A 21,699-nucleotide genomic window follows, 5' to 3' on the forward strand; every position below is an offset into this window, starting at 1 on the left:
GAGAAGTGTTCTGATTTCATTCTTTTATAATGTAGCTGTCAAGTTTTCCCAGCACCACTTATTGAAGAGTGCCCCATTATATATTGTTGCCTCCTTTGTCAAAAATAAGGTACCCATAGGTGCATGGATTTATTTCTGGGCTTTCTATCTTGTTCTATTGGTTTTTCTGTTTTTGTTCCAGTAACATACTGTCTTGATGACTGTACCTTTGCAGTATAATCTGAAATCAGGAAGGTTGATTCCTTCAGCTCCATTCTTCTTTCTCAAGACTGCTTTGGATATTCGGGGTCTTTTGTGTTTCCATAAGAATTGTGAAATTTTTGTTCTAGCTCCATGAAAAATGCCATTAGTAACTTGATAGGAATTGCATTGGATCTTTGGTAGTACAGTCATTTTCACAATATTGATTCTTCCTACCCAGGAACATGGAATATCTCTTCTTCTGTTTATGCTGTCTTGAACATAAACATACTAAAAAACATTCTAAAATATGTCTAAAACATTAACATACTAAAAAAATGACAATTATTTTTCATCACTAAAAAGGAGACTTGGATATTAAAGGAATACAAATCTATCAGTAAGAAGCTAGATTTTTAAACATGAGAAATATTTTTTAAGCTTCTCCACTCCTTTCTTGTCTCATACTGAGAGTTCTATTTTACTACTTTCACTCAGTTATGACAACAAAATAGTGAGCCACATACATTCAGCTTCCTGTCCCCTCACCTACAGTTTCCCAGGGCCAAACACTGAGTTCCCACCCTGTTCAAGCTTCAGAATCTGGCATTGCTCTGCCATTTTGTCTCTCCAGTCCTGTAAATTCTAACATTACAAACATATGTACTTTAAGTTCAAGATGTGCTAACATGTTGAAAGTTCTCTTGAAAATGAAATAGAGAACATGTCAAATGTCTTAGGCTGATTTTACACATAATCTCTGTTAGTTGCAAATTTTATCCCTGATTTTGAGAAGTCTTATAACATACTTTCAGTAAATGTGCAAGTCACATTTTACATCATGGGTAAAATCTCAAAATTTGCCAATAAATCTATGTCACAGTTATCTATTAGCAATCATGATCTAGGAATGGGGGACTAATTACCTTATCCCAAAAAGCAGTAAAATCTTTCATTTGCACGATTGTTTTATCATCTGATGGCAGTTGAGTATTGAGCTGTGATATCTCATCAAGTAACAGAAAGTTCTACAGAAAAAGGAAAAACATAGACAGTTTAGTCTGCGGGATGAAACACAAACAAAAGTAATTGCTTCCCTGGAATTTGCAGTAAAAATCTATACAACCTACAAATTGTTTTGCCATTTGTACTTGAAGTGTTGGTTCACATCAGAACAAACTAATATATAGAATAATATACACTATTATTACAGGATATAGTATGTACATTCATAATATAGGACGTATAGTATACATAGAGTTCTTTATATAAGGGAGTGTGTGTGTATAATGTGTGTATATGCATGTGTATATATGATATAAATAGAGTGCCTGGGTATGAGTCTATCTGCAACTTTCTCAACGTTTCTCAGTGTACAAGTTTTTCCCTAGGGAAAAAATATAGCTCCAAAATCCAACACATTTAGAACCTGGACCTTTATACTGCTTTAGTTTTGTGTTGCTACTGCTGCTGCTGCTAAGTCGCTTCAGTCGTGTCCGACTCTGTGCAACCCCATAGACAGAAGCCCATCAGGCTCCCCCGTCCCTGGGATTCTCCAGGCAAGAACACTGGAGTGGGTTGCCATTTCCTCCTCCAATGCATGAAAGTGAAAAGTGAAAGTGAAGTCGCTCAGTCATGTTCAACTCTTAGCGACCCCATGGACCGCAGCCTACCACGCTCCTCCATCCATGGGATTTTCCAGGCAAGAGTACTGTGCTACCAGCAATAAACATGGGAGCTGATAGGAAATTATTCCATACATATTTACTGAATCCCACTATGCACCAAGCACCACGTGACACTGCTAGGAACATAGAGAGGAAGGCAATTACCAGGCCTTCTTCAATCAGGTGGCACAAGACAGGCTGGGAACACAAGACCTACACAGAGATGCCAAATGAAAACCCTGGCTCTGCCTGTCGTGGGTCGTGACCCTCATGTGAGCACTTAAGAACACTCTGCTTTTCTCACGTGTGTTAAATCAATATCACTGCTTTTCATTAACTATCACTTTCTATCATTCTAAAAAGAAAATGTTCTTATTAAATTTCTACCTCTTAAAAATACTTCACAAGCCTCTTTTTTTTTTTTTTTTAAATTAGTTGGAGGCTAATTACTTCACAACATTTCAGTGGGTTTTGTCATACATTGACATGAATCAGCCACAGATTTACATGTATTCCCCATCCCGATCCCCCCTCCCACCTCCCTCTCCACCCGATTCCTCTGGGTCTTCCCAGTGCACCAGGCCCGAGCACTTGTCTCATGCATCCCACCTGGGCTGGTGATCTGTTTCACCATAGATAGTATACATGCTGTTCTTTCGAAACATCCCACCCTCACCTTCTCCCACAGAGTTCAAAAGTCTGTTCTGTATTTCTGTGTCTCTTTTTCTGTTTTGCATATAGGGTTATCATTACCATCTTTCTAAATTCCATATATATGTGTTAGTATGCTGTAATGTTCTTTATCTTTCTGGCTTACTTCACTCTGTATAATGGGCTCCAGTTTCATCCATCAATGCCTTCTCTCCAGCTCGACAGGAATGGCTACATCTTCCACTTCTTGCTATTTTCACAGCACTTAGCAGTCATTCAATGCGATTTAACTGAATAAAACCAAGTCCTATAAACCACTACAAAGCTAACATAAATATATGCCAGAAAATTCTCTCTTGCCCCTGCAAATGTTAGATGTATTAATAACTCAATGAGAGAAACTACAGTGGTAGAGAAATTGAGTAAACAACTAAGACCACCTCCACAGCCCACACCTCTAAGAACTATGAACGTGTGACAGAGACTGCTGACTATCCTCAAAATCTGCTCTCATTCTTCTGTGGTAAGAAACCCTGGAGTTTGGCTGCATGTGGCAGTTTGCAAGGAGGGCCTCTCTCTCCAGCCTCACAAGCAGATAAGCACAGCCATTGCCTAAATCGAGGTCAGTGGAGAGTGACAGCATCCAGGACCTTCCTCCACCCCACAGCCTGAGCCTTGGAGGCTGCCAGCTGGGTCAAGGTCACATGCAGTGGAGTAACATAATAGGAGAGAAAGAGTCTGGGTCCCAACACCACGGAGGTTCACACTAGCCATGGGACTTGTTATGGGGAGAGTTGTATCACCACAAAAAAGATATATCCTAACCCCAGTTAGCTCAAAATGTGACTTTGTCTGGAAATAGGATTGTTACAGGTGTAATCCATTAAGGTGAGATCACAGTGGAGGAGGGTGGGCCCTGAATCCACCATGGTTAGTGCCCTTGTAAGAAGAGAGATGCAGAGACAGACACACTGGCAGAAAACAGGCATATGATGATGGAGACAGAGGCTGGAGTGATGGCAATTACAAGCCTAGGAAAACCAAGGTTTGTCTGAAACCATTTAAGTTAACAGAGTTGACAAAGGATTCCCCCTTACAAGATTCAGAGAGATCATGACCCTGCTGACACCGTGATTTCAGACTTTAAGCCTCCAGGACTGTGAAACAATAAACTTCTGTGATTTTAGGTCTTGTGGTTTGTGTTACTTTGTAAAGGCAGCCCCAAGAAAAGAATACATAGACTTACAAGGACTCCTGCATGAGACAAAAGCAAACTATCCTTGTAAGCAGCTTTAATATGGGCAATTCTAGGACCCAGAGGCAAACCAAATCCCTACCAACTCAGGGGCAACTGATAAAAGCTTCTGGGGATGTTTGAGAAAGAGAACATTTGAATAGGAACCTACTCCCCTAAAAATCATAAACATCCTTCAAGTCCTTGACATTCTCATCTATCACACCACAGAGCTACAAATGTGATTGCAATCTTCCTCTTCAAAAGAACGATTGGCAAAAACTGATCATGAAACCTGCTTCTGTGCAGGAAAAAGAAGGTAGTACCCTTGCATTTCTCTCAAAGACCAGCAGTCAGGAGATATGATCCTCTCGTGTCCTCCTCCTCTCATCCAGGCTCACTGAGAACCTAACATGGGGCACATCTACTTCTATCCACCCCAAGCCCATGTCCAGCAGGAGGCAGGATGGATGGATGGTGGTCTGAAGATTCCTCTGCAGACTGTCAATCACCCCAGCCTGAGTTCTCTCTCCATATCACCTCTCCCATCATCAGTCACATAGCAGCTCTTGTCTGTTCTGCCACAGCTCATCCATCTCCCAATTTTCCTTTTCTCTTGAAGCAACATAATTTCAGAGTCTAACTTACTATTAATCATTTCAAATACTGATACAGTGTTGTTGGGTTTTTTCCCTAGTTCCTTCCCTAGCCCTCCCCAATAGCACTCCCTCTTGATCTCTTTACAACACCTCTGAGAGTGTCCACCATACTTAATACCCCCCAGTGATCCATAACCACCTAAGTCCACACTCCCCTGGTGGCCTCTGCCTGGACACCGTGAGTACTAACCCACCCACCCTTCCAGCCCATCTGTAAAACTAATCCTGCTGGAAACCTGTCAGTACATCCCCAGCTGGCACTGTCCTCCCTACCCCTGTATCCCATGAGGGATTCTCCTATATGTCACACAGGAGATATAGATGCTACATCATTCACACACTTACAGACACTAGTTCCAACTCCAACAGAGACCAAGCCTTGTACAGAGTCAGCAAATCATGGGTAAGGGAAGGAATAGACTATAGGGCTCTTCAGATCCATCCAACCTGCATTGCTACAGCTTTACACAGGCTGAGCTAATACAGCAACAAGCAAAAAGCTGTATGTATATATTGTACATCTTGTCTAGACAGAATCAAATGCCAGTTTCAGCTTAAATATGTTACGAAGACAAAAACTCAATATTCAGTGTGTGCACATGTTCAGTTCAGTTGCTCAGTCATGTCCGACTCTTTGCGACCCCATGGACTGCTGCATGCCAGGCTTCCCTGTCCATCACCCACTCCTGGAGCTTGCTCAAACTCATGACCATCGAGTTGGTGATACCAGACACCATCAATGTGTACATAGTAGGACAGAAATTCCCAACACTTCTCCACAAATAAATAGGTTTGAGTGAGAAAAGATGTCACAATCTTACAGGGGTTAAATGAGATTCCAACACATAACCAGCTTGTAAAGGTGTCAGAAATTCTGGCTTGATTTTTTTCTAGTGCTCAGGCTAATAAACAAAACAAAACAAAACAAAGCTGAAAATAAATTACAGATGATGTGCAGACCCAGAACAGATCATGTGGAAAAATACCAAAGTCAGAACTTCAGCCAAAAAGATTGACTTCCCAGTGGCCAGTGGGGGGAAATCTAAGCAGTTTTATGAATAATATAACTTCAGAGACGCATTTTACTGGATGTGAAAGTCATTGAAGACTTAGAGTGCTTTCAAGATATTTACAATCCTATTGGAGTCATTCAAAGACAAGAGCTTCAGTCCATTTTCCTTATTAAGATAAAATAGAGGGACTTCTGAGGCCTATAAAGTCACAGTAAATCATTCATATTTTGTACATGGGAAAGACGAAACTGAAAAGCACATGTAAACAAGAAGACACAACACTATGAAGACCATATGTAGGTCTGCTCATGGGGATGGACCACCGCACCACCTCCAAGGTGGGCAGGGGTAGTGTGTTTCCTTCCTAGGGCTCCCAGACATGACCTGAACAGAAATTCTGGATGATGAACCCCCTAGTCTACTGAACCCCAGGCTGCAGGAGGCCGTGGGGCAGCAGGGCCCAACACCACACTGTGTTCTAAACTCTGCATGCCCACCACACCTCCAGCCCATCTGTGGTCAAATCTTGCCCAGTTCTGACCACCTGGTCAGTAAACTCAGTTGAGCTTTTCTTCCACTCCTGCTGCCCTTTTCACCTTCTAGTTGAGCATCATCACATCTAAGTGAGAGGTAGGGAAAGAAAGAAAATGATAATCCAATAATTGCTGCTACCTGTTAGATAACAGGACAGGAGGCTGAATCTGGCCAATGGCTGCTCAATGAGGTGGGTCTTACAGCAAACACACTGAGTATTTTAAAATGCACTCAGAATCCAAAACTAAGTCCAGACTAGTCATCTCCTCAGATTTGGTTCTCTCTTAGCATTCTTTATCTTAGTGAATCCAGGTGATTTTACAGTCTGAAAAACCAAAGGAGCCTGACATCTACCTCCCCCCTCCCCGCCCCTAATACCCAACTCAAAATGTGCCCCTGAGCGGCTCTCAAATCTAGCCAAGTCTCTCTATTTCACCCTAAACCAAACCACATCATCTCGTCCCTGGACCATGTACTGCATTAGCTTCCTGACACACTCATCTCCCTGCCTCTGCTCTGAGTCCCTACCCCACCTCACTGCCCTGTTCTCCAGGCTCCAGCCAGGCTGAGTTTTGAGATGATAAAAACCTTAATGTTTCCTGTAGGATCCTGTATGGTCCCCTGCTCAGGCCTCCAGCTTTCTACTCTGCAGCCTCAGACATTTCTGCTTCCTCAAATGCACGGATCCCCCTTCTTATCCACAAAAGGCCTTTGTCACATGACCATCCCCAGGGAAATGTGAAGCATCGGCCTCCCACCTCTCACATCCCCACACATGGATTTCACCAGGTAACTTGCTTAGCCTTCCCTGCTCAAACTTCTCCACAACCTCCAAAACTACACCAGTGACTCTGCCAAAGCAACTCATGACCCCTCAGACTTTTCCTTCCAAGGACTATTGACACAGAAATGCACATCAGGTTTCACTGTTTGATTCTTTATTAACCTCCCACTTGATGAAATATAAATTGCAAGTAGGAAGGACTTCTCTGCAGTTGCTTACCTGCCACTGTATATATTCATCTGCACCATACTCAAGGCTGCACCAGACTTGTTATTTTGTGGAATGATTGGATGAATAAATTCAAATTTGACCCCCAAAAGTCAAGCACAAATCAAGACAGCTTTTTCCTCTCAACTGATTTTAGTTTTAAAAAGGTTCTGTTATCTTTTGCATTTGCTAAGGTACATTTTAGATTTCATTCTACAACTAGGGCAATGTTTCCCAAACGTGATTTATTTTCAGGGACACAGGGACACTTACTAAAGAAATATGTAAGTTGGACCCCAGCAAAGGAATAGTGAATCAGAAACTCCAAGATGTAATCATTTAGTTTTAATAGGCACACCACGTGATTCTCATGAACTAGAGAACTACATTCTTTATAGGGTTGTAAAACTAAATGGGTTGAAGAAGTTTCTATTAATAGGATAAAAAAAAAAAAAAAAACTTCCAAAATTACTTCAACACACAATGGAGCAGTTTCCAATGCAAAGAATCTCACCACTCTTATTCTCAGCTATTTGCCCTACCTTTACTGCAAATTACCATCAACAGACCTCTAAATTTCAAGACCACCTTCCAGCCATGAAGAGAAAATTTAGATGTTATTCCCACATCAAAGGTGTGTCCTTCATCAGGACACAAAGCAGCCTGACAAAGTCAGCACCAGGAAAATTCAAAGTTCTCCCTAGGTCATAATTTTAATGTTACTGCACACACCTACACAGGAAGAAGTTTCAGGCCTTAGACAATGAGTTCATTTTAGTAGAAAAGAAATAAAAATTCACCCAAGTATTTGAGCACAATTCCCTGAAAACCTTCTACAGGACCCCTTTTGCGCTACACTCTCTGGTGCGTCACATCATCCATCAGAGAATCAGTTATCACTGTCTCCACTACAACCATGCTTAATGGTTAGGTATTTGCAGGATCCCAGACATGATGGAGCTGGTAGGTCCCTTCAGTTGCACATTTTCTGAGCATCTGCTATTTCTGAGCACTACGAAAATGAATGAGGCACTGTCTGTAATAAGTCTGGAGCTCAGAGAAGGAAAGAAATCCATAAACACATGGCTTAGTGAGGACAAAGTCACATCCAGGAGCTAAAAGGAAGATATGGAGATTCAAGAGGGTGTGTTGATTAATTTTATTAACCAGACACTTGTCAGACCAGCCCCCAGACAGTTGCTCAAACACATATTACAATGAAAGCATTTTTAGATGAGATCTACATTTAAATCAGTAGAGTCTGAGTAAATCAGATTATCCTCCATAACGTGAGTGGGCCTCATCCAGTTAGTCAAAGGTCTTAAGAGAAACTAGACTGACCAATTCCAAAGAGGAGGGAATTCTGTCTCAAGAGCACCTTCAGACTAGAGATGAATTTTAGCATAAAGCCTCATGGTATAAATCTTCTTTTATGATGGCCATCAAGACAGACTATTTTTGTTAAACAAGTAACAGTGTTTCTAGCTTACTACAAGGTCCAGGAGTCAGGCCATCAGGAGCTACATGAACACCTGGCTGTGCAGGGCACCTCTCTTTAGAGAGCAGGTTCACCAAGTGCAGTCAGGCTGGGTTCAGATACACAGATGGATGCACAGAACAAGCAGAAGATTCAGACGTATCTCCACTCTGGATAAGATTCAGCTTCCCTGATTTGACACTCCCATCAAGACCCAATGTTCCAGGAATGCCTAACTCCAATCTGCTCCCTCCTCTGCATTTCTCCAGCTTCTAGTGCAGACTGACCCACCCTGGGCCATTGTAGGGACCCAGTCATTTCCTGTAACTGTTGTCTCAGTCAATCCAGCATTTATTTGATAACCATGATGTGTCCAGCATGGACCAGGCACTACACTAAAGAACCACTACAGACAGTCTGCTGTCAAGGGCTCAGAACACTCCCAGGGAGTCAGCATCACCCCAACTGACACGAGGCTGGCTATGCACACAGATGAAAACCCCAGATCAATGTCAACAAAAGTGCTGGGAGAGGGTCATGAGGCTGCAGCTCAGCAGCATTTACTTAAATCAAGGACAGAAGAGAAAGCAATCCAGGAGGCTGAGCAGAGTGAGCCAAGACCTCAAAGTGGCATACGGCAGGTCACAGACAAGCCCCTTTCCTCCTCCCCACCCCAGTCCCCATGTGCTGAGAAACAGAGAGGCCAGTGGAGCCCAGATTTTAAAACTTGATTCTTCAAAAAACAGGGACTTCAAAGGTCTTCAGAGTAAGAAGAGACGACAAAAACCATATTTAATGAGATAGACCACATGACAGAAGGTACATAGAAAGCAATGTAATAATGGTTAAGAAATCAGGCTTTGGTCAGAATCCTACCTCTGTCATTTGCAAGCTGTGTGAGGATGGGTGAGCTATTTCAACTGATACAGGAACCTGTTTCCTTACCTGTAAAGCAGCGACACTAATGTTTACGCACTCAATTGCTTTCCTGATTAAATGAGATGGCATGATGCATAAAGGGTTCAAGAGGGCCCAGACCACAAGTAGATCACTGGTAGCTATGACCAAGGACAGCAGCTGTGGCAGCAGTAATAACAAAACCACAATAGCACAACACACATATGAAGCTTCCATCTGGATAGGTTAATGTGTCACTAAGAATGTCACTACAGTCCAAGGATATTCCTAAATGTCTTATTTCAAGACGTGAAAGCCATGAAAAAGCAATTTTTTAACAGGTTGCATGGACCAAGCCTTATAAGTGTTGCTAGAAGCCCCCATCAGAAAGAATGACAAACTCAGGGGACCAGAACTGACCCCATATGACTGATGTGTTTTATGGGAAATGGTTTTTTATAGCATAGAAACTTCATCACAAAAAAGACTGGCTTTTATGACAAGACCCCAAAATAAAATATAATCACATGGAGAACTATCTAACTTCACTAGAGATCTATTACTAGCTGCCCATCACTGTGGAGAAGTAGAAACAAATCAGATTTTTCATAAAGCCTAGACACTCAAGCTCATGCCCAGGCTGACTCACAGAACCAGTTTATTTTTAGATTTATTCATAAACACATGAATAACTGAGCACCTACTATGTGCCAGGCCCTTGTCTGGATGATATAAATTATTTGCCCAAGGCAATTTAGGGACAGCCAGGAAAAACTCATAGTGGGTATGGTTGGAACCACAAATTTGAAGGGAAGAGTCCAGTTAGAGACAGAATTAAGCAGTGAAAAGAGGCGGGGCAGAAAAGGCAGATCCAAAAGGCAAGCTCAGAAATTAACAAGCAAACCACCTATGGAGGAAAGAACCTGTTTCCAACAGAGAACTAAGTGAATCTTCCTGTCCAAGGAGCAAGGACCTCTCAGCAAGTTTTTTCCCTCCTGGCCCAGAGAGGAATCCTGTTCACTCCAGGACTGTGTACACTCATTATCTAGTTTTGAGTTAGCAAAGGAGAGGCAACCTGTTCGCTTCTCTTGTCTTCAGACATATTAATCACCCTGAAGTCATCACTTGTATGTAGAGAGTCCTGTGTTGTTCCTACTGTTGCCAATAAATGAGCAGGGAACTTATATTTATAATATAATCCATCAAAGAAGAGAGCAGAGTACATAAGAGAGTTTGGAATGACTCCAGCTTTGGCACAGAGAGCTAAACCTCACCTAAATGGCACAGTCACACCAAATAAAATAAGGCATTTTATGTAAAATACACCTACAACTTTAAAAAGTTATTTGTTCCCAAACCTTGATTCTTCGGATGCTGACGATGGCCTCTGACACCTTATCAATGGCCATGGGGAAGTAGAGGGTGCTCGTAAACCGCAGAGCTTCATACAGCGTCACCACCACAAACACTTGGCTGGCTGTAATCACCTTTTCCAGAGCCACATTGGTAATGAAGGTGACAAAAATCATGATTTTGGTTACAACAAAAAATGATGCCAAATTCATTCCTCTAAGGTAGGAACTTTTCAGAATCTTGGAAATTTCCTTTCTGGAAAAGAGAGTAGAAAATAGATTTTAAAACAATCATTAACATCCAAGGCATGAATTCAAGTGCCCTGTGTGAGTGGCCACTTTCTAGGGAGTCACAGATAAACTATCCCTCACATGATGGAGACACTACACAGTGCACACCCGGAGGTCTGCCCCCAAACCAGGACCACACACTGCAGCACCACTTCACTCTTCCAACTAAAGAAGACTTAGAGTCACACTCTTTTAAACATTTTGAACCAATGAGACTGGGTTTGAACATTCATTCAACAAGCATTCAAAACCACAAGTCCTGGGCCAGGCTCCTCACTGATGACAGAAAGACACAGCCCATAACCTCCAGGAACTCATGAACTTGTGGAGGAAGAGAATAAGACACCCCAAAACTGTGAGACAACAAAACATTAGAAAGAGGCAGCCGCACAGCCCCCACAGGAGCTCAGAGCAGAATTGTGTAACACAGAGCAGTGGAGTCAGAGTAAGTTGCATGAATGTGGATCTTGAAAAGATAAGCAGGAGTCAGGGTTGGCAGAGGCCAGAGAATAAGGAAGATCAGAGTGTATTCCCAGCAGAGGGAGGGCCCACACAAAGGTGCAAAGTAAGAAGTGATAGGGAGCTGTGTCAGATATTTAAATGAAAGATGTAGAAAAATACTGTAGACAAGAAAATGTAAAAAAAGTATTCTACAAAGAAAACAATATAGTGTTTTCATAGCTCTGTTTGTAATGAATAATAATGATTCATAAAGTTTTGCCTGATACAGTTAAATCCAATCTCTATAATCTCGCCATTTGTGCTCCATCAAACAATAGTTTTAATTTGAATGTCATCGTCTCAAGTGATAGCATCTTCTGTGGAGGAGGAAATGGCAACCCACTCCAGTATTCTTGCCTGGAAAATTCCACCGACAGAGGCGCCTGGCAGGCTATACTTCATGGGGTCATAAAGAGACAGACATAATTTAGAGACTAAACGATGACAGCAAGCCCATCCTGTACCCTGCATTGACAATAGGCAAAGGCCACCTGCTTCAAGAGAAATGACAGAAAACCAGGTTCTTCCCAGGATACTGAAATTGTACAAAGCAGAGGACATCAGCTGGGGCAGAGAGGAAACTTCCTCACATGCAAACTCTACCAATATAGGACAGATGTCATGGAGGGACAGAAAATATACCTGCTATCATCAGAAGAAGAAAAGGTTTGGGACTTTTCAGCTAAAGACTGATTTCCAGTAATTACATACTCTGCTATCTGAAACATTTAACCTTCTTGTATCTGTTTATGTTTCTATATTAGGTATGAAAACAAAACTTACCTTGTAGAGTTCTTTTGTAACTGATTTTCATATGTAGAAGAACTTTACAGACAGTGAAAAAACTAAGGAGTATTCTTAGGTAAAAATAAAAGACAGGAAAAAATATGAACATCTTGAAATTACTGCTTTTGGGGGGTTTGTGGTACAAAGAAATACTTGTAAATTCATTTCTGTATAAGTAAGAAGCATATAGAAATTTTTCCTTTAAGAAGACAGTAAGTGGAGGAGCAGGTTAAAATGATGTCTCCCCCATTCTACTTAAACTTTCTGCCACATTTTGGGGGTGGAGTGCATAGTATTTAAGTTCACCATAATGTGGAAAACTTGGTAAGACTTCAAAATTCATTCAGAAAAGTCAACTGTAGTAACATAGGTGATCCTAGAAATTGTTATACAGAGTGAGGTAAATCAGAAAGAGAAAAGCAAATATTAATGCATATATATGGAATCTAGAAAAATAGAACTGATGAACCTATTTGCAGAGAATAAATGGAGACACAGATGCAGAGAACAATCTCGGAGAAACAAAGAGGGAGGGAGAAGGTAGGACAGGTTGAGAAAGTAGCATTGACATGTATACACTGTCATGTGTAAATGAGATAACTAGCAAGAAGCTGCTATATAACATTCCTGCTATATAACATAGGGAATCTAACCTGGTGCTTTGTGATGACCTAGAGATGTGGAATGGTGGGGTGGAGGGCGGAGGCTCAAGGAGGGGAGATATATATATACATAAAATTATGAATGATTCATCTTGATGTATAGCAGAGGCCACCACAGCATTGTAATTATCCTCCAAAAACAATAAATTCAGTAAAAAATGTGGAGGGGAGTACAAAAATATGATGTGATATATACAAAAACTTACCTTCTAAATCTGGTAATAAGGTCTATAAGTGACTTTTCCCAAGCATACATTTTTACTGTTTTGATGCCACTTATAAATTCACTCATGGTCCTGATCCTGTCATCTGTGAGAGCTGCAGTCTTACTCCTAAGGAAACAGACATGAGAGATGAGCCTTAGTGATCACACACTAACTTTCTGTGGCAGCAGCAGCAGGCGGCACAGGGAGGGACCAGAGATCAAATGATTCCCTACAGCTCTTCTGTGCTGACATCACAAGCAGGTCCTACTCAAAGAACAAATGGAGAGAAAGACTTCTAGGAAGTCAACAACTCAGCCTAATTTAAAGACTAACTCAGAGAACTTGCAGTATCAGCCAAGGAAGACCTGAAATGAGTCAGATACAAACCATCTGCCCAAGAAGATGGCGGGTGAACAGGAAAGGCAGAAAGGAATCTAACAGGAAAACAGTGTCTGTGCTATAATAAAATAGGAATAAAATTCTGGGGAACAGAAAAATGAGGCTGTTAATAACACCAGGAAAGGAGAACAAGAAAAACTTCAGAGACCTTGTAGCACTGGAACAGAGCCTTGAAGGATAAGGAACATCTCTCCACAGCAAAGAGAGGAAAAGAAATTTCAAATAAAGAAAAATACCACACATAATGGTACACACTGACACAAAAGAACTCAACTAGCTTCAAACTACACATCTTCACCACCTGACAATCTGGACAATGACCCACTTCCAACCCTCTGGAACCTGCCTCAGCTCTAACTCTTCACCATTAGGCCCTTTATCACCAGTTATTCTCTATCACATAAGCTGCTGAGACTGTGCGTCTTTATGAAAGTGAAAGTGAAGCCACTCATTCGTGTCCAACTCTTTGCAACCCCATAGACTGTAGCCTATCACACTCCTCTGTCCATGGGATTTTTGAGGCGAGAGTACTGGAGTAGGTTGCCATTTCCTTCTCCAGAGGATTTTCCCGACCCAGGGATCGAACCCGGGTCTTCTGCATTGTAGGCAGATGCTTTACCATCTAAGCCACCAGAGAAGTCCTAACAAAGATATAATTAATCAAGACTGGGGGCGGCCCCAAGATGGCAGAGAAATAGGATGGGGAGACCACTTTCCCGCCACAAATTCATCAAAAGATCATTTGCATGCTGAGCAACTTCCACAAAACAACTTCTAAACGCTGGCAGGCACCAGGCACTGAGAAGGGCAGCCTATTCTCTTTGAAGAGGTAGGACAAAATATAAAAGCCAAAAAGAGAGACAAAAGGGTTAGGGACTGAGACCTGTCCTGGGGAGGGAGTTGTGAAGGAGGAGAAGTTTCTACACAGTAGGAACCCCTCTCACAGGCGGGTCTGGGGGAGTTTTGGAATCTCAGAGGGCAACATAACCAGGAGGAAAAAAAAAACAGAATATGCACCTAACCGCAGCTGCCAGTGGAGAAGTAGCCCAGACACTCACATCCACTATCAACAAGTGTGGACTGGACAGGGAGGCACAGGCTGCATAATCGGAGCTTTAAGATAAGGACTGGGCCTCAAAGCCCTGAGGACATTCTGAGGGAGTTAACATGAGATAGAAACCCAAACGGTGGAATAGCCAGAGAGAAAATTAAAAAAAAGAACTTTCCCGTGAAAGGCTCTAACGCACAGCCTGGCCTGCTCATAGAACAAAGGATTGAGCTGACACCAAAGAAGAGCTATCTGGCTGCGTACAGCCCCCCAGCTCCCCGCCCCCGCCCCCAGCCCCACCCCTCAGAGGCAGGGAGGCAGGGGTGCGACAGCCAAAGCTGCAGGGCAAGGGGCTGCTGCAATCTCCACCCCAGGGACCGGCATCCTCCACCAAACTGTGAGCAGCCTCCAGTTGCTAACCACGTCCTCTTGGGATCCTGGACAGTTGACACCTGCCAGGAGTGTCGCAGCCTGAGGTCAGCTCCCCAGAGGAGACACACTTCTCACATGGCACACCTGAGATGGTGCTTATGCGGCGCACCCAGGACACCAACCAGCCAGGACCAGGGAGGTGATTAAGATGCACGACCCACCTGGGACAGTGCACTCACCAAGCACCTGGTCGCCTGAGCTGCTTGGACCTGGGAAGGGCACAAAACGCACACCCAAATGACTCTGTGCCCTTGTGGAATACCCAAGAACCTGAGCGGCTTAGACCTGTGAAGTGCCCAAAAAGGAAGGCACTCTTTGGACAGTACCCCTGCAGAGCAGCCTGGAGCCTGAGCAGTGTAGACCCAGGAAACACATGCCACCTTGAGCTTTGGCAACCCAGTGTGGTCTTTACATTGTGAACACTCCCCACATATGCCAGCAAAATCTCTTTGCAGTGTCCCTCCCTCCCCACAACACAACTGAACAAGTGAGCTTAAATAAGTGACCACCTTTTCCCCCTTGTGTCAAGATGGAAATTAGACACTGAAGATACTCGCAAACAGAGGAAGCCAAAATAAACAAAGAAGAGGGAACCACTCTGGAAGTGACAGGTGCAACAGATTAAAACCCTCTAGTTAACATTGACTAAGCATTGGAGGGGCCTATAGACCTTGAGAAGAAGTACAAGCTGGAACAAGGAACTATTCTGAAACTGAACTGACCCCACAATGCCCACAATGGCTCCAGAGAAATTCCTAGATTTATTTTTACTATTATTACTTTTTAATTTTTTAATTTAAGTTCCTTATTACTCCTTTAATTTTCATTTTTAAAACCTACTATTATCTTGCAAAAAAGACCCCATTTTTAAAGCAAATTCATATATATATATGAATTTATATATATATATATATATAATTTTGTGGTTGACTTTGTTTTGTAATTTTAATATTGTATTTCTGAGAGTCTAACCTCTACCCTAGATTTTTAATCTTTGCTTTTTGGTATTTGTTTTCAATTTTGTACCTTTAGGAATCTAATATTCAGTACCAGTTTTCTCTTAGGGGTGTGAAATTGCTGGCTGGCTTTATTTCTGTCTCCCTTTTTGACTCTCCCTTTTCTGCCCCAGATCACCTCTATCTCCTCCCTCCCCTTTCTTTTCTCTACTTAACTCTGTGAATGTCTCTGGGTATTCTGGGCTGTGCAGAACATTTACAGAACTGATTAGAGGCTAGACTGGTCTCTCCCATTTTGAGTCCCCTCTTTTCCTCCTGGTCACCTCTCTACCTCCCTCCTCACTCTTCTCTTCTCTGTGTAACTCTGTGAATCTCTCTGGGTGCTCCAGACTGTGGAGAGCACTTAGGGAATTGATTACTGGCTAGATTGCTCTCTCCCCTTTTGACTCCCCCTCTTTTCCCCCTGGTCACCTCTATCTCTCTTCTCCCTCTTCTCTTCTCCATGTAAGTCTATGAACCTCTCTGGGTGTCCGTCACTGTGGAGAATTGTTTCAGCATTAACCTAGATGTTTATCATCTGTGTTATATGGATGGAGAAGTCTTGAGGCTACTGTAAGAATAAGACTGAAAGTCAGAGGGAGAAGGTTTAACTCCAAAACTTGAGAACATCAGAGAACTCCTGATTCCAGGGAATATTAATAGATAAGGGCTTACCCAAAAGGCTACATTCCCACACTGAAACCAGCTCCACCTAAGAGTTCCAGAGCAAGATATACTATGCTAATTCTCCAGTAAAGCAGGAACACAGCCCTGAGCATTAAAAGACAGGCTGCCCAAAGCCATGCCAAACCCATAGACACCCCAAAATTCACTACCGGACACTTCATGGCACTTCAAAGAGAAGAGATCAATTTCCACCCACCAGAACACAGACACAAGGTCCCCTAGCCAGGAAACCTTGATAAATCACTAGTCCAACCCCACCCACAGGAAGAAGGCTCCACAATACAGAGGAACCATGAACAGCCAGCAAACAGAAAGGGAACCCCAAATGCAGCAATCTAAACAAAATGAAAAGGCAGGGAAATATTCAGCACGTAAAGGAACATGATAAATGCCCACAAAATCAGACAAAAGAGGAGGAGATAGGGAGTCTACCTGGAAAAGAATTCAGAATAATGATAGTAAAGATGATCCAAAATCTTGAAAACAAAATGGAGTTACAGATAACTAGACTAGAGACAGGATTGAGAAGATGCAAAAAAATGTATAACAAGGACCTAGAAGAGATAAAGAAGAGTCAATCAATAGTGAATAATGCAATAATTGAGATCAAAAGCCCTCTGGAGGGAACCAACAGTAGAATAATTGAGGCAGAAGATAGGATAAGTGAGATAGAAGATAGAATGGTGGAAATAAATGAAGCAGAGAGGAAAAAAGAAAAAAGAATTAAAAGAACTGAGGACAACCTCAGAGACCTCTAGGACAATGAAAATGCCCTGACATTCAAATCATAGGATTTCCAGAAGAAGAAGATAAAAAGAAAGGGCATGAGAAAATTTGAGGAGATAATAGTTGAAAACTTCCCTAAAATGGGGAAGGAAATAGCCACCAAAGTAAAAAAAAACCCAGAGTCCCAAAAAGGATAAACCCAAGGTGAAATACCCCAAGACACATATTAATCAAACTAACAAAGATCAAACACAAAGAGAGATATTAAAAGCAGCAAGGGAAAAGCAGCAAATAATCCACAAGGAGATCTCCATAAGGATAACAGCTGATCTTAAAATAGAAACTCTGCAGGCCAGAAAGGAATGGCAGGACATACTTAAAGTGATAAAAGAGAAAAACCTACAACCCAGATTACTGAACCCAGCAAGCATCTTATTCAAATATGAAGGAGAAATCAAAAGCTTTACAGACATGCAAAAGCTGAGAGAATTCAGCACCACCAAACCAGATCTTCAACAAATGCTAAAGGATCTTCTCTAAATAGGAAACACAGAAAAGATTTATAAACTCAAACCCAAAACAACAAAATAAATGCCAACAGGATCATAATTATCAATAATTACCTTAAATGTAAATGGGTTGAATGCCCCAATCAAAAGACAAAGACTGGATGAAAGGATACAAAAACAAATCCCTATATATGCTGTCTACAAGAGACCCACCTCAAAACAAGGGACACATACAGACTGAAAGTAAAGGGCTAGAAAAGGTATTTCATGCAAATGGGGACCAAAAGAAAGCAGGAGTCGCAATACTCATATCAGATAAAATAGACTTTGAAAGAAAGGCTGTGAAAAGAGACAAAGAAGGGCACTACATAATGGTCAAAGGGCCAATCCAAGAAGAAGATACAACAATTATAAATATATATGCACCCAACAAGGGCTTCCCTCATAGCTCAGTTTATAAAGAACCTGCCTGCAATGCAGGAGACCCCTATTTGATTCCTGGGTCAGGAAGATCTTCTAGAGAAGGGATAGGCTACCCAGTCCAGTAATCTAGGCCTTCCATTGTGGTTCAGCTGGTAAAGAATCTGACTGCAATATGGGAGACCCCAGTTCAATTCCTGGGTTGGGAAGATCCACTGGAGAAGGGATAGAAGACCCACTCCAGTATTCTTGGGCTTCTCTTATGGCTCAGCTGATAAAGAATCTGCCTGCAATGCGGGAGGCCTGGGTTCAATCCCTGGGATGGGAAGGTCCCCTGGAGAAAGGAAAAGTTACCCACTCCAGTATTCTGACCTGGAGAATTCCATGGACTGTAAAGTCTATGAGGTCGCAAAGAGTCGGACACGGCTGAGCGACTTTCACTTTCACTTTCATACACCCAACATTGGAGCACCTCAATACATAAGGCAAATGCTAACAAGTTTGAAATGGGAAATTAACAGTAACTCAATAACAGTGGGGAAATTTAGTACCCCACTCACACCTATGGATAGATCAACCAAACAGATAATTAGCAAGGAAACACAAACTTTAAATGATACAATAGACAAGTTAGACCTAATTGATATCTATAGGACATTTCACCCAAAACAATGAATTTCACCTTTTTCTCAAGTGCACATGGAACATTCACCAGGATAGATCACATCCTGGGCCATAAATCTAGCCTTAGTAAATTAAAAAAAAAAAAAAAAAAATTGAAATCATTTCAAGTATCTTTTTGGATCAAATGTGGTAAGATTAGATGTCATCTAGAGGGAAAAAAAAGTATTAAAAATACAAACATATGGAGGCTAAACAACATGCTTCTGAATAACCAGCAAATCGTGGAAGAAATCAAAAAGGGAATCAAAATATGCATAGAAACAAATGAAAATGAAAACCAACAACCCAAAACCTATGGGATACAGTAAAAGCAGTGCTAAGATGAAGGTTCAAAGCAATATACACTTAGGTCAAGAAACAAGAGAAAAATCAAATAAATAACCTATCGTTACACCTAAACCAACTGAAAATAAAAACAAATGAAGAACCCCAGGGTTAATAGAAGGAAAGAAATCATAAAAATTAGAGCAGAATTTAATGAAAAAGAAACAAAGGACACTATAGTAAAAATCAACAGAACTAAAACCTGGTTCCTTGAGAAGATAAATAAAATAGGCAAATCATTAGCCAGACTCATGAAGGAAAAAAATGGAGAAGAATCAAATCAATAAAATTAGAAATGAAAATGGAGAAATCACAACAGACAACACAAAAATACAAAGGATCATAAGAGACTAGTATCAGCAACTATATGTGAATAAAATGGTCAACTTGGAAAAATGGACAAATTCTTAGGAAAGTACAACCTTCCAAAACTGAACCAGGAAGAAATAGAAAATCTTAACAGACTGATCACAAACATGAAAATCAGAACTGTAATCAAAAATCTTCCAACAAACAAAAGCCCAGAACCTGATGGCTTCACAGGTGAATTCTACCAAAAACTTAAAGAGCTAACACCTATCTTACTCAAACTCTTCCAGAAAATTGCAGAAGAAGGCAAACTCCCAAACTCATTCTATGAGGCCACCATCACCCTAATATCAATACCAGACAAAGATGCCACAAAAAAAAGAAAAACACAGGCCAATATCACTGATGAACATAGATGTAAACCTTCTCAAAATTCTAGCAAACAGAATCTAACAGCATATTGAAAAGATAATACATCATGACCAAGTGGGCTTTATCCCAGGGATGCAAGGATTCATTGATTTTCACAGATCAATCAATGTGATGCACCACATTAAGAAATTGAAAGATAAAAATCATATGATTATCTTAATAGATGCAGAGAAAGCCTCTGACAAAACTTAACATCCATTTATGATAAAAACCCTCCAGAAAGCAGGCATAGAAGGAACATACCTCAACATAATAAAAGCCATATATGATAAACCCACAGCAAACATTATCCTCAATGGCGAAAAATAGAAAGCATTTCCCCTAAAGTCAGGAACAAGACAAAGGCGCCCACTCTCACCACTACTATTCAACATAGTTTTGTAAGTTTTGGCCACAGCAATCAGAACAGAAAAAGAAATAAAAGGAATCCAGATTAGAAAAGAAGTAAAACTCTCAGTGTTTACAGATGACATGATCCTCTACATAGAAAATCTTAAAGACACCACCAGAAAATTACAAGAGCTAATTAATGAGCATAGTAAAGTTGTAGGATATAAAATTAATACACAGAAAACCTTTGCATTCCTATACACTAACAATGAGAAAACAGAAAGAGAAATTAAGGAAACAATACCATTCACCACTGTGATGAAAAGAATAAAATATTTATGAATAAATCTACATAAAGAAACAAAAGACCTGTGTATAGAAAACTAAAAAACACTGCTGAAAGAAATCAAAGATGACACAAATAGATGGAGAAATATGCCATGTTCATGTATGGGAAGAATCAATATATTGAAAAGGAGTATACTAACTAAAGCAATCTATAAATTCAATGCAATCCCTATCAGGCTGCCATCAGTATTTTTCAAAAAACTAGAAGAAGGGGGAGGAGCCAAGATGGTGGAGGAGTAGGATGGGGGAGACCACTTTCTCTCCTACAAATTCATCAAAAGAATAACTGAACGCAGAGCAAACTTCGCAAAACAACTTCTGATCGCTAGCTGAGGTCATCAGGCGCCCAGAAAAGCAGCCCATTGTCTTCGAAAGGACGTAGGACAAAATATAAAAGATAAAAAGTGAGACAAAAGAGCTAAGGACGGAGATCCGTCCCGGGAAGTCTTAGGCGGCATTGCTTGGGGTAGGGTCCGGGCCTGAGTGCCCTGAGGACAATCGGAGGGAGCTTCTGTGAGTTGCCAACTTGAACTGTGGGAGACCAAAAGAGAGAGTAAATTAACCGGCCCGAACACACTGCCGGCCGTTCGCAGAACAAAGAGACCGAGGGGGTCCAGAGAGGAGCTCGCAGGCTGCGGACCGGCCCAGCCCCGCCGGAGGCAGGAGGCAGGGGGAAGGGGAAGGTCGCGGGGAGACACTGGGCGCAGGCACCCGACCTGCGCGGGCGGGGACTGGGGCTGGGGACGCGGAGGGCAGAAGGCGCACGCACCTGACTGGTGCCAGCGGAAACTGGAACTGGGTCCGTGGAAGGGAGTGGGCACGCCACACCTGGGGAGAGTGCGCCCACCAAGCCCCTGGCTGCCTGGACCGCTCTGACGGGGAAGGCACTGAGAGCAGGCGCAGCTTTTCGTTCCGCGCTTTTGTGGAACACTCGAGGGCTGGACCCTCGCGCAGC

The 21,699-nt window shown here is 41.9% G+C and overlaps 1 protein-coding gene across 1 annotated transcript in view; it reads right to left on the bottom strand.

Moving 5' to 3' along the window:
- Nucleotides 1–21,699, bottom strand: part of LOC133049147 (ATP-binding cassette sub-family C member 4-like) — a 188,603-nt gene that overhangs the window by 154,206 nt on the left and 12,698 nt on the right. The window contains exons 4-6 of the mRNA XM_061133056.1: nucleotides 13,102–13,227; nucleotides 10,662–10,911; nucleotides 1,107–1,208 (exon numbers count right to left, since the gene is read on the bottom strand). Coding sequence (XP_060989039.1) covers nucleotides 1,107–1,208; nucleotides 10,662–10,911; nucleotides 13,102–13,227 — 478 coding nt within the window. The remainder of the gene's footprint in view (nucleotides 1–1,106; nucleotides 1,209–10,661; nucleotides 10,912–13,101; nucleotides 13,228–21,699) is intronic.

The sequence above is a fragment of the Dama dama genome, chromosome 30 (genome assembly GCF_033118175.1).
Source record: "Dama dama isolate Ldn47 chromosome 30, ASM3311817v1, whole genome shotgun sequence".
NCBI lineage: Eukaryota > Metazoa > Chordata > Mammalia > Artiodactyla > Cervidae > Dama > Dama dama.